General features: G+C 41.4%; 2 protein-coding genes across 2 annotated transcripts; one reads left to right on the forward strand and one right to left on the reverse strand.

Annotated features, from left to right (window-relative positions):
- The first annotated feature begins 9273 nt into the window (after positions 1–9273).
- Positions 9274–16025, forward strand: LOC113029918 (G2/M phase-specific E3 ubiquitin-protein ligase-like). The gene is made up of 13 exons (XM_026180940.1): positions 9274–9561; positions 10222–10358; positions 10623–10929; positions 11576–11658; positions 11849–11901; positions 12189–12231; positions 13386–13456; positions 13651–13740; positions 13864–14174; positions 14290–14468; positions 14766–14935; positions 15466–15680; positions 15780–16025. The coding sequence occupies exons 1-13, from the start codon at positions 9372–9374 to the stop codon at positions 16013–16015; spliced, it is 2085 nt and encodes a 694-aa protein (XP_026036725.1). The 5' UTR covers positions 9274–9371; the 3' UTR covers positions 16016–16025.
- A 440-nt stretch (positions 16026–16465) lies between these two features.
- Positions 16466–18103, reverse strand: LOC113029919 (uncharacterized). Its single transcript, XM_026180941.1, has 3 exons — positions 17569–18103; positions 16879–17097; positions 16466–16673 (listed from the first exon to the last, which is right to left on the reverse strand). Exons 1-3 carry the CDS (start codon positions 18060–18062, stop codon positions 16466–16468), a joined length of 921 nt encoding a protein of 306 aa, XP_026036726.1. The 5' UTR covers positions 18063–18103.
- Between the last annotated feature and the right edge of the window lie 1876 nt (positions 18104–19979).

Consider the following 19979-nt stretch of genomic DNA (forward strand, 5'->3'; position numbering starts at 1 on the left):
AGTGACAAAGCACGTACAAACTCCAAAACACATTTCTAGCATGAACTGAACTTCCAAAACAGAGCTACTAGATCACTTTAATTACACAATTGAAACCATATGTGTATTGTTGGTGTATTTATACACGAGCACTCATATATATTAAAATAATTTTTTTTTAAAAGTTCATTTACCTGTTACTACCACACACCAAATCCGGTTGCTCGTACTTGCTGGCTTGTGTAGCCACTAGGTAACAAAAGCTCAACACTGCCCCCTAGCATCCTGGAGCACTTCTGTTGTCTTTTGTACGTGTTTTGGAGTTTTTACGTGCTTCTGAGTTCGGACGTGTTTTGAAGTTTGTATGTGCTTTGTCTCTAGGGGCCACCGTAAATATACTTTTATTTATTCACTCCACATAAAATGTAATAAATAAATCATATGATACAAAAACCAACTATTTACATTTCAACTTTTAACTATTTAAAATTTCAGCTTTTTCCTTTTAAACAAATTTAAAGTGAAACAACACAAAACACTGCAAACCACAACACAATTAAATATAAATTAAAATATGAAAACAAAAAGAACATGCACATTCTCTGTCATATGGGTCTGCATTAATAAACTTTCTGTATCCTTTATCATTTGCAACTGAAAATAGTTGTGGATGATTACTTTACCTTTCTAATGTGACGTTGTTGTCCCTGGCTCTCTTTCTCTGTCTCTCTCTCCCGCTCTGTTCCTGTGCTACTGAGTGTAACTACCGCCCCTCCCGGGTGCTGTGATGTTACTGATAGTGAACTTTGTTTTGTTCATCAGGTTAGTTAGTAGAGTTGCCAACCGTCCCGTACAAAACTGAATCGTCCCATATTCAGAGAAAATATTACGCGTTTCGCATTGAGCTGAAAAGGAACACAGTTTGTCCCGGACTTCAGGTAGAATGAAAAAAAAAAAGACACAAAGCTGGAGTTATTCTGTGTCTTTACGCTGCAGCTGTCTCTTCTTCTCTCATTCTCCCCTCCATCTCCTGTTGCCACTTCAATCATGAAACTGATCAATGATCAGCTGATCAGCTTTTCTCTCTTGTTTGTTTATCGCCCACTTTGCGCCAGAAAGAGGAAACCAACAGATGTTGCGCTAAACAACAGCAGCACGTTTAAGCTTGGTCACTTGTTGTTAGAATTTATTTAATATTGATTTCTAGTATCAGCTGATGTTTGCTGGAGCCACAGCTGTAAAGCTGCTGGTCATGCTATCGGTTTGGATATGTGGTGAGAGGGAAACATGAAGATGAAACCAGGAGATGTCCTTACTGAATCATCAGAGCTGAACAGGTGATGGAGAAACAGGTTTACCTTTTAGGTGACATGGATTAGTTGAAGGGAAGTTATGAACTGTTTCTGAGAGACAAATAACACCAGGATCCTTTGTTTACCTAGCTGACAGCTGGTAACTGTGAAGGGGCGGTTTTGCCAGGGGGCAGGTAGGGCATTAACAGGGAAAGGGGGCACAAAAAAAATTCTTTTCTTTCTTATTATCATTTAAAATATCTAGCTTTTAACAAATAATTATCTGAATCTTACAACAAACGATTGATAGATTGATACATATATACCATCAGAACAGTGTACATCACTGTCACAACAATGTTTGTTTTCATTCAAAGGCTTTATGATTTTTCCTATAATGGTGGGCCGGTCTCTAGTCAAAATGCCTGAGCCGATTTTTTTGTCCCAGTCCAGCCCTGTATGCAGCTCATCTGCAGTCTGGAGTTGCCTACATCTTCCTACTCGGAAGGCAGAATTTCCGAGTACAATCGAAAGAACCACGACTGCAGTTTTTGTGTTGGATGTAAAAAGCGCACGTGACGCTGTGACGTAGGCTAGAATCATGGCGGCAGTCAACGACGGTCCAGGCGTGGGATTTCTCTCGTGGAAATATGCACATTATTTTTTCCTTACTGTTGGTAGGTGGCACAGTGCACTTGTGGCAGGAGTTAGAATAGTGCTAACATGTAAGTAAGTTAAAAGACTGGCAATCTTGCTGGGTATCCAGTTAGGGAAGCAACACATTAACAAGAGAATTCTGAGTAAAACCAAAGTTACTTTCCCTAGTAACTAGTTACTTTGGAAGTAACGGGTAACTTGTAGTAACTGAGTTACTTTTGATAGAACTAACTAGTAATGTAACTAAGTTACTAATTTAAAGTAACTTACCCAACACTGAAAATAACACACGCTGCAAAAGAGAGCTCTAGGTCTGTGCCCTCAAAGATGGATTCTGTGGCAATTCCTGAGATAGTTGCTCTCTCCGGGGTTTCCCCAGAGGCTAGGTTTTTCATTTCAGCCGACTCTGGACCCCTGGAAGTAACAGAATCCGCTCAGCCTGTGACTGCTATAGACTGTTTATGTGCTTACTCTGAGCAGGAAATAAATACCTAAGACAGTTTTCCCTGAGACTGCTCTCACCCAACCTGCCCAGCCTTCAGTTCAGCCACCTGCTCTGCTGCCCTCAGTTCAGTCTCCAGTGTTGCCTGTAGCTCAGCTGCCCTTAGCAGCTCAGCCATGTACTCAACCACCAACTCCACTCTCACCACAACCCTCACTACAATCACTAGCTCAGGCTCCTGCTCTGCTCCCTGTAGCTCAGTGATTTGCTCTGTCATCAGCAGCTCCATTTGCACCTGAACCATTAGCTCAGTCACCCTCAATTCAGTCCCCTGTAGCAGTTCAGTCCACTGTAGCAGTTCAATCCCCCTAGTCGGCTACACACTCACCCACCTGGGCAGCTACACATTCAGCCAGGGGTCCCAAGACCCTCTGGCCCTGCATATGCTCCTGCTGGAGGCTTGAGTGAGCCAATCCAGCACCCTGCGGCTCCCGCGCCGCCAACTGCCTCATCCGCTGGGGGTTCTGGATAGCCCAGCCAGCACTTCCTCGTCTCCGCTGGGGGTTCTGGAGAGCTCGGTCAGCACTTCCTCGTCTCCGCTGGAGGGTCCAAGGAGCCTGTTCGTCCAGTGCCTCAAGATTGTTTGCCGTCTTCCAGGCCACTGGCTGAGCATCCTCGCCGTCGTGGGCGGCCTCCGGACCAGCTCTGTCGTTGGACCAGCTCTGTCGTCACCGCCACTGCCTCCAGACCTGTCTTGTCGCCGTCGCTGGCCTCCGTGTCAGTCTCCAGAACTGCCTGGTCACCACCACCTTCCACATGGTCGGCCTCCCGAACAGTTTTTGTATCGCTGGCCTCCTGGTCGGCCCCCTGAGTTACCCTGTAATTGGTTTTTGTTCTGTCAGCCTCCGAGCCATCCCCCTGAACTGTGTTTGGACTGTTTTCTTGGGCTCCAGTGTTTTCTGAGGACCATTTTATGTTTCCTGTTCCGTAAAATGGAAGTAGAGTCACAATTACTGTATTTAAATCAGGGAAATAAGCCTGTTTGTCATTTTGTCTCTGAATTATGCACTTTAGCAGCTTAATTGAACCAAGGAGATGTTGTGTTGTATACGTTGTCTTATATGTTGTGTCATAAGACACTTGAATTTGAATTTACAAATCTTTATTTGTAACACGTTAAAAAGGTACAACAGAGAAATAAAAAGAGAAAAACAAACAAAGAAAAACAAAAGGAAAACAAAGCACCAACAACAACAAAAAAAAAACTGTTAATGTTCAAAAAGGAGCAGGAAGAAGCATAAGTTTATTTAATCCCACCCCCATTCCACCATTTAATTCCTGTCACCTCTGTAGATGGGCATCCTCTTCAGCCCTCCCTTATCTAGCACTAAACCCAGCTCATTCACATGTCTATAGGGGACCATCTGGAAGAAATCAAATTTCTCTTTCTCTCTGCCATGTCCTCTCCTCTCTTCTTGGGCTACTCTCAGTTCTGCCGAAACGACACCCTGTTGTCTTGTAAAATCATGGGCTGGGGTTCCAGCTGTCTGAATCATTGTCTCATTCCCAAGACGATAATGTGTCCCATAGAATAGCCCATGAATCTGGATAATATTCCTCCAGTATACCACAATCTCTCCAAGGTCTTTAGTAACCTTTACCCTACTCTGCATTGCCCCTATAACACGGTTGTCAAACTCCTCCCTGGAGCTGTGCCACCCCATGGTCGTCTGTTTTCTCTATCTCCCGAGGAGGATGGGGGAATACTGTCATGACCCTGTGCCTTCTTGGCTGACTCTGTATGGCTACAAGTGTTTTTGTTGCGCTGCATCTCTCTCTCTCTCTCTCCCCTGCACTGCGCTCTACCGGGGCGGACGATTAGTACAGCTGGACGCAGTAATGTGACATCACTGGGTGTCGTAAAAGGGGCTACGCATCGATAGTAGAAACATTGATCGGCAACCCTCTGATTGGTCGGCGAAAATGTCGACGGAGCGCGCTCGGCTCGGTATTTTTCGGCAGCAGAGCAAGAACTCTTGAGTGAGGGATTTCAGGAGTTTCAGAGTTTAATCAGAACGCAAGGGAACACTGCAAAGGCTGCAAAAGCAAGGAGCGAGGGCTGGCAGGAAGTTGCTGACAAATTAAACTCGTAAGTAATTTAATAATAACAATAATAATGGAGTGGATTGATATAGCGCTTTTCAAGGCACCCAAAGCGCTTTACAATGCCACTATTCAGTCACTCTCACATTCACACACTGGTGGAGGCAGCTACAGTTGTAGCCACAGCTGCCCTGGGGCAGACTGACAGAAGCCAGGCTGCCATATCGCGCCATCGGCCCCTCTGGCCAACACCAGTAGGCGGTAGGGTAGATTTATTATATTACACTATATTATCCAATATTATATTACATTATATTATATTATAATATGTTATATTTTATCCTCTTTCACATTAGAGCCACGACAGGACCCACTAGAACATGGGAACAGGTAAAAGTGAAATATAAGAATATTCCACAGAATGGTAATATTTATCACTTATATTGCTTTTAGTCTCTTGGAAAGAGACCCTGGAATAATCTGTTTGTTTATAACAGCAACCAAGAAAAGGGCAGAGGAAAAAAAGACAGGTGGTGGTCCTGCACCCCCTCGTCAACAAGTTGGTTAAGTGAATAATACCCTCACGGGAAAATCGATATCTCTCTATGAGCACACTGTTGCGCTGAGCTAAAGGATCCTGTCTGTCCCGCAATATACGCTGAATTCTGAGGACTCTCCTTATCAATCTTGCACCTTCCGCAATGGGTGGCTCGCGTATACGGACAGGACATGGCTGCGACAGGCTTCCCAAATCCACCTTCGCTTTTATAGCCGTGGTCTCTCATCTTGATTACACGAAGTAATTTACAATTGCTACTCTGAAATATGAATTAAATCTGTAATAATCACATACATGTAATAGAATGTTAATAGTACATTTCCCTTTTTTAGGAAATGACCTGTATGTATCTGTGTGAAATCAATAAATGGATCAGGTGCTGCATTGTCTTTAGTTACATTGATGTTATTTATTTATGGTGAAACAGTGGTGGAATATCGCTGTTGCTTTCGTATGAATGACGCGGGCATACCTGCGTGGCCGCGATCTAATCCTGTTTACATAAAGTAAACCTGCTCCCCAGCAGGTTTACGCTTACGGCTCTGTTGCTATGACAGCAAGTCCCGGATGGGCTTCGGGGAACCGAACGATCCAGGATCACGCGAAATCGTCAACAATCTCATCCAGCTAACTCACTTAGCGCGGTACGAAGAACAGGCCCCTGGTGATGCCATTTGGCCTGTTCAATAGTCCTTCCATATTCCAACAAATGCTAGGCCGGTGGGTGTTTGCCCTATCTGGATGACATTCTGATGTACACTCGATCCGAAGTAGATCATGTCTGACTTGTGAGGGTTCTTAACAGACTGCTCAACCACCAGTTATTTTGTAAACTGGAGAATTGTTCCTTCCATTATTACTCCACCACCTTCTTCCGAAGGTTTAGCCATGGATCCCCAGAAGGTTCAAGTTGTTGTTCACTGGACTCAACAAACTAGCCCCAAACAGCTGCAGAGCTTTTTGGAATTTAGCAACTTCCACTGGCACTTCATTTGATTCTTTAGCTCAATTGTTGCCCCGTTAACGTCTCTCACAAAACCTACTAACCAGCCTAAACCCTTCTCATCTCGGAGGCCATACAAGCATTCAAGGGCCTCATTCGCTTGTTCACCACAGCACACTCTTGCTCGATCCCTATCCTGCTAAATCTTTTGTGGTAGAACGTTTGTGATAGAAGGTGATGTGGGTGCTGGCACCATACTCTCCAAACATGGTTGGGGTGGCAAACTCCACCCACACTGCTAATTCTCAAGGAAATTCTCCCCCACTCAGCACAGGTATGTTGTTGGGGACCGGGAGTTGCTGGCCATCAAGTGGGCCGTGGCACTGACTTCTTGAAGTGAAACAACCTTCCCAGATCTGGACCTACCATTAAAATCTGACACACATTCATCAGCCAAGCAACTGAATCCAAGACAGGCATGTTGGGCTCTTTATTCACTCACACCTTAGCATTCCAAGAACCCCTTGAAAGTCCTGGTGTTCATCTTTATATTCCCTCCTGTCACGGACCGCCGGGGCAGACCGTGTGGAGTGAGTGGAGGACCCAAGAGCAAACAGAGGTGAGGACACAAAACCGGACTTAACAGAAGGCGAGCCTTTATTTAGGGCCAAAAACTTAAGGAACAAGGCAGCAAAGCAACTGAGGGAAAACCTGAACATACACTGGGAAAACTATGGCTAAACAAAGTACAAACTAGGACTAGTTAAGGCTGGGAAACTATGACAAGGGGTAGGGGAGATAACACAGACGACGCGACGCAGACTACATGAAACACAGAGACTAAATACACATGAGGGATGATCAGGGGAAGTGGCCACACATGGGATCACAGCTGACACACATGAACCTAACGACAGGACAGGAGGAGTGAAACTGAATACACTGACAATGAATACAGACTTACAAAGTAAAACAGGAAACATGGAAATTAGACATGACAAGAACTAAACATAACCACGCAGACTGGACTCATGACCCAGGGAAACTTAGTACAGGGGAGATGACATAACTGACAGCATGAACTTGACAGTACAAGACACACAGACATAAACACACTACCTTAGAGAACCTAAACAAACAATAAACATCAAAATAGGCTAAACATAACACACTGGGTCACACGACCCAGGACCATGACACCCTCCCAGTGTAGTCAGGAGGTTTTGGTCTGGGCACACTTCTCCCACCTCCTGGTGCCTCCTGGGGGAAACAGGACCCTCCAACTTCTTTTTTTTTTTTTTTTTTTTTAAATGACATCAGAAACAGCAGTATGCGACATTACGTGATGGCAGAGCTTCAGTTCATCCTTTGTCATTTTTTTTTTTTTTTTTTAATAAATAGGACAGGGGGAATGAATGAGAGAGAGAGGGGGAGAGAAAGAAAGAAAACCAAAGGGGAGAAGAGACGGTGAGAAGGGGGGGGGAAGAGAGACAAAAAAAAAAAAAAAAAAAAAAAAACTCCTGGGTCACCTGTATGGAGAAAAAAAAAAAAAACAAACAAACAAACAAAAACAAACAGAGGAGACAGCAAACAACAAAGAGCAACATAATAATAGAGAAAACAAAGCACCATCACAATAAACTAGCTAGTCATAGATATCAGTATTTACTAAGTAATAAACGATATTGTGCAGCACGCAAGATAGACAGCGCACAGTGTGCTTTGAGGCAGCAGCCAAGAAAGCTTTAGTCCGCGTCTGTGAATACCCATGTGTGCATACCTGTGTGGATCAGCATGCTTGCATTCCAAAGGTTTCTCCATGTAATGATCTGCTAGGGAGTGTGGGGGGGCCACAGCCCCGTCCTCCAGGGTGTGAAGCGGGTATGGAGGAGATCAAAACTCCAGACATCCAGAGGCCCCCAGAACACAAGAGACCATGGAAGACCAACAGAGGGGCAGCCGCGCCACTGTCCCAGTAAGAGCTGAGGAGAGTCCCAGATGAGGGCTCGCCCAGCAGCCGCGGAGCAGAAGTCAGGGGGAGTTGCAGTGACGCGCCCGTGAGCTCCGCCGGCCCCCAGCTGCGCCTGAGTGACCGAGCCCTAGGCCGAGAGGCCGGGGGCACCCCACCTCCAAAGGGGCCCGAGCGAGCCCCAGGCCCCAGGCCCCGACAAGCGGCCGCCAAGGAGTGAGCCGGTGTGTACCCGGACGCCCACCCCCAGACACAAAGAACCACCAACACATCGACAGCTGAGGGAGTCCGCCACCGGCAGGGGAAGTGGTGGTGGGTGGAGATAGGCCTCCAAACCTTGGAGGGCCTGAGGTGTCCCCAGAGAGGTGGCGTCTGATACCCAACCTGACATATAGACACACCCTCCAACTTCTTTGACATCCCCTCTGGTGACCCTCCGTGGATTGGGATGTCCATGAGTTTCTTTCCGCTTATGACACCTGCACCCTGGCCAAGGTCAAGCTACCTGACAAGGTACGTGGATCAAGGCCCAGACTGCCATTTCCCGATCAAATGGCAAATATGTTAAAAAATTGCTGCCAACACCTCCTGGTACATTCATTTCAGACAGGCGACTGGGTCTGGCTCACTGGGAAACACCTGAAACTCTATACAGGGACCAAAAACCTCACTCCCAGGTTTATTGGCCCGTGTGAAATTGTCACCAGTATCAATCCGGTCAATTATTATTTACGCCTTCTGTCCTCCATGAAGGTCCACCCTGTCTTTCATGTATCACAGCTCAAGCATCACATAACTACGGTGGCCCTGAAGTGCAAATCACACCAACAAATTGCTAAACACAACAACAAAATTGAGAGGCCCTGAAGTGCAAATCACACCAACAAATTGCTAAACACAACAACAAAATCGAGAAACAAAAAAACAAATGGAGAATCACAAAAACAAAACTGAGAATCACAAAAAAAAAATTGAGAAGCACAAAAACAAAATTGAGAAGCACAAAAACAAAACTGAGAATCACAAAAACAAATCAAGAAGCACAAAAACAAAAGAAGAATCACAAAAACAAATCAAGAAGCACAAAAACAAAAGAAGAATCACAAAAACAAATTAAGAAGCACAAAAACAAAAGAAGAATCACAAAAACAAATCGAGAAGCACAAAAACAAAAGAAGAATCACAACAACAAATTAAGAAGCACAAAAACAAAAGAAGAATCACAAAAACAAATTAAGAAGCACAAAAACAAAAGAAGAATCACAAAAACAAATCGAGAAGCACAAAAACAAAAGAAGAATCACAAAAACAAATCAAGAAGCACAAAAACAAAAGAAGAATCACAAAAACAAATTGAGAAGCACAATTACATTAAGAAAACCGGAAAGGGTAGGTACCAGTCGGCAACAGGAGACATCACTGATTGGATGTCCGATCTGTTCGTCTTTGGAACCGGAAGTTACTCTGCCTGTGGCGCATTTCGTTTGAAGAAGAACGGCGGAATGTTTTGTCCTAGCTGTGGGAAAAAGCTGGTTGAGGAGTCGCCGAACTTTTGCAGCGGCTGTGGCGAGAGGCTTTATCACGCATCTTGCATCGGAGACACTTCACTCCCATCGAGTAAGTTAATAAGCATAATAAAATGTTTGTTATTTATTGATTTATTAGCCTAGCGTTAGCTGTTTCCAGCCCATAGCAGACCAGAGGGCTGTTCCACTAAGCGAGCTCAGAAAATCGAGGCTCATTTGAAAATGCACGCAGCTGTCAAAATGACTGCTCAAGACCTTTCTAGTAGTGAAGGTTTGAGGGCAGTTCTAGTGTTAACAAACCTCGCAGCTAGGGTGCCACGGACCAGACTTGTCCACAAGCATATTGCATAATGAATGAGCAGAAAGACTGCAGGTTAGCCTCGTTCCTGGAACCGAATTTGGGGCAATCGAGCCTGGATTTTCAGAGTGAGCCTGGCTTTTGGGATTAGCTTGCTTCGTGGAACAGTCCTCTGAGCATTTCCACAACTGAAACGATAATAAATTAGTTCATTTATTATGTTTGGTTAACTTTAGGAACTAACCCTATTATGTGTCTATACATTAAAACTTACTGGTGTAGAATTGTATTGGTCAATAGTATCAGTTGCATTGTCATTCCTTGGTAGAAATTTTCTAGTGAGATTATTCAGTGTTGTCCTTATTTGCGTGTTGTGTGGACAATGGAATGTTACATGAATGAATGTCTTTAATGTGTGACATTGTAGTACATTTTTCCTTTGTTTCCCTTTAGCATCACAGACTACCTCAAACTGCCCGACTCCAACCTTCAGCACCTTCATAGAATACAGAAAAAAGAAAAATGAAGAGAGGCAAAAGTTTTCTGAAGGGAGGAAGGGCTTAAAGAAAAAGGAAAAAAGAAAGGTTCAGGTAGTTTGGCTAGCTCAGTCTGAAAACAAGTTGAGGTTAATTTTCTAATGACATTCTTTTGTTATTCCTTAGGGGAGTTGTGTAAAAAATGTTCAGTGTAGTAAAGCTATCTAGAATAAGAACAATTGTTTACGAGTAATTGTACATTTAGGTTGTCAGGAAGATCCCTCTTTAGCAGTTAATAAATATTCAAGTTTGAATAGATCTGCTTAGAGTCATATTAGTATCTACTTGGCCCATTGTTCATGTGTTTTTTCCTTACAGATAAATGTCGGCTTGATGACCATAAAAAAGGGTGGTTTGAAGCCATACCGTGGAAAAACAATTTTCCTAACAACAGACCCTGACGCTACTGCCACAAGTCTGCTCAATCAAGCTGTTAAAAAAATGAAGGACTTTAACAAAGATCTAAAAGATGGACCTTTCCTTCTTCTGTATCCGGATGGCACTGAGGTCATTACTGTCCCTGGAACACAAAGACCATTTACACTTGAGGCTTATAAGGCTGAAGTTGGCAAGCCTTATCAAAGAATCACTGTTTTCATCTGCTTGAAGAGTGACTTTGAAGATGGTAAGCTGCTAATGTTTGTTTTGATTTTGACACACATTCCCTTAGTTTCAACAACTGCTAATTTTGAAATTGTAAAATGATAACATTACGCATAAAGCACGCAAGTCAATAGCATACCTACATTAAAATGGTGAATGGCCTGTATTTGATATAGCAACTTCTAGGGTTCTACAACCCCCCCAAGACACTTCACAACAAAACCAGTCATTCACCCATACACATTCACACACTGCTGGTGATTAGCTACAATGTGGACACAACTGTCCTGGGACTCACTGACTGAAGCAAGGCTGCTGTACACAGATGCCACCTATCCCTCCCACTACCACCACCTGGCATGGAGGGTGAAGTGTCTTGCCCAAGGACACAACGACTGTGACAGACTGAGCAGGGCTCAAACCTTCAACCTTTTGATTACAGGGCGGGCTTTTAACTCCTCTGCCACCATTGCTGCCTAAATTAGCTTGTATATGTTATGTTTCTTCCTGGAAACATGAAATTCAGCCATTTTTGGATCTACTGAGTCATGATTTTTAAATGCTAACTTTATGCCTTTCGTATTAATCTATTATTCATGATCAAATAAAGTTTCATACATTAGTATGAATTTAGTTTGCTTAGCTTGATTTGTTTTCATGTTTTGTAGTTGGAGAAAACTCAGACTTGTCTGACTCTGACCCCGAGATTGTTATTAAAAGGCCCTCTGAGTTTGATCTTGCTGATACACTGGTAAGTACAATTTAAATTTTTTTTATAGAGTTTTCTTGTTGTTTAGCCACCACCATTTGCCTCAGTTCAGTAAAACAGTTAATAGTTAAATGTGAAATACATTTTGTGTGTGTGTGCGTGCGTGCGTGCGTGCGTGCGTGCGTGCGTGCGTGCTTGCTCGCGTGCGTGCGTGTGTTTGTTTTTGTTTCAGCCATGGGAACTTCAACATGAAAGCAGTCCTTTACAGAAAGCGGCAGAATATGAGTAAGTGATATTTTAAGAACATGTAATCTTTTACTGTTTTTTGCCTAAACTTTTGTATTAATGAGATATACACTTTTGTCAAGGTTAAAGGTTCAAGGTTCTTTTTTTGTCACATGCATAGTTATACAAGTATAACACACAGTCATTCATTCTGTATATGGTTTTTGGAACATGGACTACATAATACTTGTATTGCTTGTTTGTTAATCAAGATGCTTAAATATTTTCAAAGTGTCAATTAATATTTTCACAGTACACAACAATAATGCTTTTCTTTGTTCTCTAAGGAAGCGTGCTGGGGATCTTGTGCTTGCTAATGAAGTACAACAGGTAAAAAACTATTTTATTAGTAAAACAGTGCAGCAGACAATCTCCACCGCCTTTACTTTGCAATTAGATGACGATTCACTGTTTGCTTATTACATTCATTGTTATTATACAATGCATTTCACATCATCAATTTTCATACTATCAATAGATTATAACATCCACCCCTTAAAGGTACACTAAGTGAAATAATCACAAAGCAGTCTAATGTCTCAATCATGTTGGAAGGAAGGTTACATTGAAACTAACTGTGTATGACTCGTCTTTGTCATCTAGAATCTTCTGGCGCTGATCCGTAGCCATGAAACTCATGGAACGGGAGGAGGGAGAGTCACTCGTTTGTTTATAAAGATAGACTGTAGTACACAAATTTGACCACAGGATTTCTTATTTCATTCTTACTTACTGTACCTTTAGATAATCTATTGGGATAGGAAACCTAAGGTACATCCATCTACTTCCGGACCATGGGTCCCATACTGCTAAAAAAATAGGAGTCTATGAGCCAATAAAAATTATTTTCTGATCCCGTTTGATGTGTATAATGGATTTAAAATATGATGTCCGTGAAGTATATAAACACATTTTGATGCCAAAAAGTGCTTAAGCGACAGGTGGCAAAGGTTATTTTATGTTTTGTTTGAAAAGACGTGGCGAAATGTAAATGTTCGTCTCACAAAATTGACATCATCGAACCAGACACAGAGAAGAGGAAAAGCTTAGTTTTGTTTAGCGAGCTTCGAATCCTTCTTCCAGGATGATGTGGAGAAAACCACTATAAATCTGGCCATGTGATAATTAGCAGCTACGCTGGGGGAGAAAAGCTTCTGAGGCGACATCATATTTGCGACATCTGACTTGTAGTCATTTTAAGGACAAATTTTTACAAGCTAACAAATCTCAAATTACATTACAGACATAGTCGAAACACAATTATTTATTATTTAAATTGAAGTACAACATATGTGTGATTCAGAGAGTAAGGCAAAGCAGACCAGAAAATAACTTTTATAGCTCCATTCACTTCCATTCATTTTTCTTTTGTTCAGGGACCCACGAGCAGACCAGAAGGGGAGGAGACTTAGGCTCCCTATATTAAAATAATTATCAATTGGTCAAATATGAATTTTCATTCATCCTCTTTTCTGTATTTCCAGGTCATAGATTTGGAAGAAGAAAACGATACAGGCACTACTAAATGCCTCACTGTCGAGAGCTCCTGTTACAGGTGCGTTGAGTAATTATTCCAGAGGTTTGCACAAAATATATACACACAATTATTATAAATGTATGTAGTTTGACTCTTTTACATTTGATTCTTCAGAAAAATAAATAGTAGAATCGTTCTATAAAAGTGGAACTGCATGTTTATGCATTTGTATTTTTGCATCTACACTTTGTGTACATGTTTTCACTCTGCAGAAACTACACACAGCTGTTTGAACCGATTGTGATTGATGATGAAGATCCTACTCCTAACGAAGCCAAAGCTGAGCCCCCAGAAGAACCTGTGTTAGTAATTTAAACATTTGAATCCAATTAACCGCCATCTTGTTCTGTACAAGACATCATGCAATCATGAGAGAAGTATATACACCTTTAAAAAATAAGTTTCCCTTTTTCTTTTTTTTTTAGAGACACCAATTTGGAGGCACATGAAATTATTGCAAATTTGGCACTGGAACTTGACCACAAGAAGGTCAGCAGGTTCAATATATCAAGGTCAGCTGTATGGGATGGAGCTGTTAGAGGATTTCGACGCAGCACATACTCTGACAACTACGACATGTTCATCAAGTTTAATGATGATGCTGGCAGCTTTGAAGACGGTTTGGATACAGGTGGCCCGAGGCGTGAATTCCTCACACTTCTTATGGGCAGTCTGAGAAATCGCCCCATCTTTGATGGACCTCCAGAGAGCCGTTATCTTGTATATAATTCAAGAGGTGGATGTTTTCTCCGTAATTATTACAATGGAAATTTTAATAAAAATTGGCTTATTTTTTTCATTAGCATATTTAATAGCAATTAACCATGATAATTATGTGCCCTGTATTACAGCTGCCAGGCAAGATGAGTACTTTTTAGCAGGAAAGATGATCGCTGTATCCATTGTGCATGGGGGACCAGCACCACATTTCCTCTCCAAGAACCTGGTCAACCACATCACAGGGAATCAGAGTTTCAGCGCCACTGTAGAAGATGTGCAAGATGAGGAGATCACAAAAGTTCTACATCAGGTAGAAAATTACCTAGGCTCAGGGAATGGGTTTACTTAGAAGACACTTGGGGCCAGTTTAAAAGATTAAATCAGGATAACAGTTATCCGTGTTGGATCATATCTTGAAAGTAGGTTCAAGGTAGATTCTGTAATCTGAAAGGACAGATTTCCACCTCCCAACAACACAAGTGAAATAACAAATTGATTATTTCTTTAATCCAATGTTTGAATGAATCGTAAAAGTAGTGAAAATTATTTTTGTTTTTCTTACAGTAAACCTTTTTTTTTTTTTTTTTTTTTTTTTTTTTTGTTATAGGTCCTGAAAGCTGAATCAGAGGAGTCTTTGCATAATCTTATTTTGCAAAACAGCACAATCTTCCAAACTGCTGGATGCCTCAGAAATGTCAAGCCTTGTGAGAAACAAGCATTTGTGGAGGAATACCTCAGATGGTACATCCTTGAAAGAAACCAAAGTGTCATACAACGGTAAACTCATTACTCCTTTTAAATTCAGGATGGCCAGTTGCTCATCACAGCAGCCACTGACATTTTCAGACCTTCAGATGTATATGAAAAAACTGATTCGGTAGCATCCGGTGATCTGATGAACAACAACTTAATTCCTGAGCCACTGTTGCACGCTATTAACCTTTTGACACTAGAACTCTAATTTAGTATACATTTATTGTTCACAATGACCCATAATAATGTCATGCAACATGATTAATTTTTCAGTTATTTATAAAAAGAGGTGATCCCTTTTTCGACACACTTGTTTATTCCAGTGTGAAAGCACTATTTTTTTTTTTTTTAAATGCTGAAATCCCAATGAGCTCTTCTTTTTTTGCTGTCACAGTTAATTTATGAGCACTATTAATTATTTTTGTGTATGCATTTGAAATCTGTCCAAATTTATAATGAAAGATCTAGTAGGTAAAGTCATTCAAACACAATTTAGAAGACTGCAATAGTCATAGCTATAAACCAATTATTAGTTATTTGTCTATCCTTTGCAGATTTAAAGATGGACTGGAAAGTCTGAATTTTTTAAGTGCACTGCAAAAACATTCCAGTGTGCTGGCCCCACTCCTATGCTTCTCTGCAAAGGCCCTGACTGCTTCAGAACTGGAGAGCATGTTCAGACCAGATCTCAGCCCAGCAGGAAGCAACAAGCGGCATAAGGAGGTCCTAACACTTGGCTTTTGGGCAGATTATCTCCTTGATTGTGAAGGTTTGAATGGCCGTTTTTATTTGTTTATAGTTTTATGAAAGGAGAGGTAAGGAAATTAATTTTCTGTAATGTACTACAGTGTTTACTTTCTTCTTTCAGAGAAGGCAACAGCAGTGTGTCTGGAAGATTTGATGATGTTTGCCACAGGGCTGACGGCAGTTCCACCGGCAGGAATGACACCACCACCATGCATCCAGTTTTTAAGTGATTCGCCTTTTCCAGTTGCAAACACCTGTGCAAATACTCTGAAGCTACCCATCTGTGACTCATATGGCATCTTTAAGGCCAACATGGACTTTGGAATTCAAAATGCTCCAGGATTTGGATGTTCTTAAATCAGCAAGGTCATCAAGTTACAGTTACTGAGTTACCCTGTTAAGTAGTGTGCCAACGGCAGCTGAACCTAAGCAACTTCCATATTGTTAAACATTTAGTTGTTTTTTCTTAATATTGTGTATGTTGGAAAAGTGACAGAAATGCTGGACACTATTTGTAAATGGTTTTATTAAAGAAAATTGTAAATGTTTCCTTGTGGTTAAATGTTAATATTTAAATTCATGCCAGTTGCTGTATATTATGAACAATATTATATTCAATTTAGCAAGAGGGAAAGGAAACACTACTAACATTAAAAAAATGAAGGAAAAACAGAAGGGCTGGAGCACTCAAGTCCAAAGGTTTTATTAGGTGCAAAAAAAGGAAAGAAACTAACGTTTCAACACAGTGTGTGTCTTCGTCAGAGTAACTCTGACAAATGTCATTACAAACTGAAGTTCAGTTGGTATCTAAAACCCAGCTATGTCCTTCAGGGCCAAATACAGTTCTGTGGCCGATTCCCAGTCTTGTGGCTGCTGCAGTGTGTTTTGTTGTACAGCCTGTTGTAAATATTCCTCAATGTTTGGATCACCACACAATCCAACCGGTAGCCCCTCCTCGGGAAACACATCCAGTTCCCTCTCCTCAACAGCAAATCCACAGTCTCTTGAACCATATCTGCAAAATGAAAATAGAACAGTGAAGGATTTTTTGCTGACAATATGGAACTATATAAATCAACGCATGCAGTGACATGTTATAAACTGCTGTATCATACTTATGTGTAAAATTATGAATATATATTAACCAACTTAAGCAATAACAACACCTTGCATTTAGTTTGATGCAAAAGGTTAATTCATTTTGTTAAGAACTCAAATACCTGTGAGGCAAGAGATAGAGTTCGTTTGGAATCCCCCCTGGACACGATGCAAGTCTGCTTGGCCGGATCCTGTGTTTGTTCCAGAGGTCTTTGCATTCATCCAGGTCTTTCTGTAGAACCCCTCTGAAGCAGAATCTCAGCAAGCATTGGTGTTCGTGGCTTCCATTTAAGTTTCCAGAGTCTCTTAGGTCTCCAAACAAGTCCATCCAAAACTGAGACCTGGGTATATAATTAATATTTAAGAATCAATTTAGCTTTGTTCTTGGTCATTTTATAGGGTTTGTTACATTTTGGTCCCATTTAAAACATGCCACAAATGGATGTCAAACAAAGTAATGCATATTAGTTTTCCATAAATATTGTAGCGACCCTGCAGTAATGTTCTTGTTAAAAATGCTGTATTCTTTTCACTCTGTTCTGTGTGTTGATTGTGAGGAGTGGAGAGTTTGGTCTGAGTTTTTCATTTTGTATTGGCGTCGTTAAAACTAGGCAAGCATGCTCATTTCGGCACAACAGCTGACAGTGACCATTTTGAGTTCCTGCAATAAAGTGACGGCTGTTAACGTCTATCTCATCCAACTTTTCAACACGTCCAGCAGGACGCTACTCTATTTTCTTAAATGCATGTAAAAAAAACGATCTGATCAGCTTTCACTGTAGCTTACACCTACCAGACACAAATGTACCCACCTTCCTCTTCTGAAATAAGACCACCATGACTCGATGCGCTGATTCCCAGTAGATGATCCGTAACTGTGGCTTGACGATCCAGCATAATAGTCCGTGTGCGCGTGACGGAGGGTACACTGTATTGCTGCCATAGTCCCATTCTCAGTCCCGAAGTCTGTTCGTAATCTCATTGGTATCACACCAAGACTCTTTACACAGTTTATATAATTGTGAGCTATAACAGCCGGGTTGTTGTTTGTTGCTCCACACACAAGCCACATCAGTCTTCTTGAAAAGCCATCTATACATCCTGACAGGGCCAAGCCAAAGGGTTTCAGTTTATCATAGCCATCTACATGCCATATGTAATTGGGCCCCATGGAGTGATACGTGCGTCTTGTGAACCTCCTTCGAGTTCTCAAAGCGATTCCTTGAGGATTTAGTTGTCTCAACAGCCTCATAACTACATCACGCTTGACACGCAGCTTGTGTTTTTGTTTGAGAACTTGCCACATGGTCCGATATCCAAACAATTGTCCTGGTCCTCGAAGCTCGGCCAAAATGGCACGCCTCACCTCAGGAATTGGAGAATAGTTGCCTCGTCTGTACAGTCCAGATTCTTTTAAATGCGTTTTCAGTGTACGCATACTAATTGAAATGTCACGATTACACTTGAGCATATCCAGTATCACCTCGTATGTATGTCCTGAATCAAAATATTCTCGAATAGCGACAGCTATGTTTGGGTCACCGCTAATGTTCATGTCTGAAAAAAATGCGCCACAGGCAGAGTAACTTCCGGTTCCAAAGATGAACAGCGCGGACGTCCAATCAGTGATGTCTCCTGTTGCCGACTGGTACCTACCCTTTCCGGTTTTCTTAATGTAATTGTGCTTCTCAATTTGTTTTTGTGATTCTTCTTTTGTTTTTGTGCTTCTTGATTTGTTTTTGTGATTCTTCTTTTGTTTTTGTGCTTCTTGATTTGTTTTTGTGATTCTCAGTTTTGTTTTTGTGCTTCTCAATTTTGTTTTTGTGATTCTCAGTTTTGTTTTTGTGATTCTCCATTTGTTTTTTTGTTTCTCGATTTTGTTGTTGTGTTTAGCAATTTGTTGGTGTGATTTGCACTTCAGGGCCACCGTACATAACCTCCCCGCACCCACTCAGAATCATATTGCCTACACCGATCGATGAATTCGTAACTCACGTTGCTGGGGCCAGGGATTTAAGTGTTTCAGTGTTATTTCTCTTGGGAGACTTTCTAATTATTGAGGTTATCGGTCTAATATTTTAGGGTTCATAACTTGGAGCATAAAACACATTGGGTGGACTGTTATCGTGAATTGGTGTTAAATAATCAACCTGAATTGAAAATTTATCTGCATTGAGAACACTGACCAACTGTGAAAAATACTACAAGGTCAGTCAAGTGAAAAACAAAACCCTCCCATTACTGCAGAGATAATATCCCATGGTCATCCACAGATGTCTTTTTTTGTCACATTTGTGAATATTACATAATTGGTATGCTTTCTGACATTTAGTCTCATTTTCTTTGTGAGCAAAACAGTGCTAAAGTGTGGTCACTGGCTTCAGTCGGACCGTTACAGTTCATTTCTTCTTTCATGGAGGACAAAGAACAGAATAATATAAGATAGTTAGATATTACTGAATTGCATATTAGATTTATTTCAAGTGAATGGCAGACTATTATTCAGGGTGATGATGTAATCAAGACACCGGAGTCGGGAAGGTCATTTCCTGTTACTTTCTTGATTTCAAAGACATTTCTCAAATGTTCATATTACTGCTGTAGATAAGTGTCATGGGGTTGGTAGTGAGTCATAACAGAAGTGCCAGAAATACTGGAAAACTGTAGAATAACAGTTTCCCTGGTTTAGAGTGTTAGGAAAACTGCTACATTCATGGCTAAACCACTAGTCTTTCCCATGGAGTTTTGGTGCGATAATCAAAAATATCTCCCTTTTAAAAGTCATATTAAAAATGCTAAAAATCTTTAGATCATTGATGTCTGGGCTTAATAAAACTTAACATCAAACACATAACATCTAACACATTTTGAAAAATTATGTAATCCATAATGTCATGGGTTGTTTTAGTCTTTGTTAGAGATTATGTTGGTTTTAAGTTGGTGTTATTGGGTTTACAGTTTTTCCTCACTGTATTTCTTGTCTTAAGTATCTAATTTAGTCTTAATTGGTTGGACCTTCCTCCCAAATTTCTTTAAACAGGTTGAGCACCCGTCAGCAGTTCAGAGAGAGAAAATACTGTGGAGGCCCGGGGCACCACGCGCACTGCAAACAACAGAGCGTCAAGCCAACGATACCAACTGTATTCATCCTCGTGTATCAATTGCCGAATCATGGACTTTAATGTCTTATTCAGCCGCTCCACCAACCCGTCAGTCTGAGAGT

Source organism: Astatotilapia calliptera, chromosome 9 (assembly GCF_900246225.1).
Source record: "Astatotilapia calliptera chromosome 9, fAstCal1.2, whole genome shotgun sequence".
Lineage (NCBI taxonomy): Eukaryota > Metazoa > Chordata > Actinopteri > Cichliformes > Cichlidae > Astatotilapia > Astatotilapia calliptera.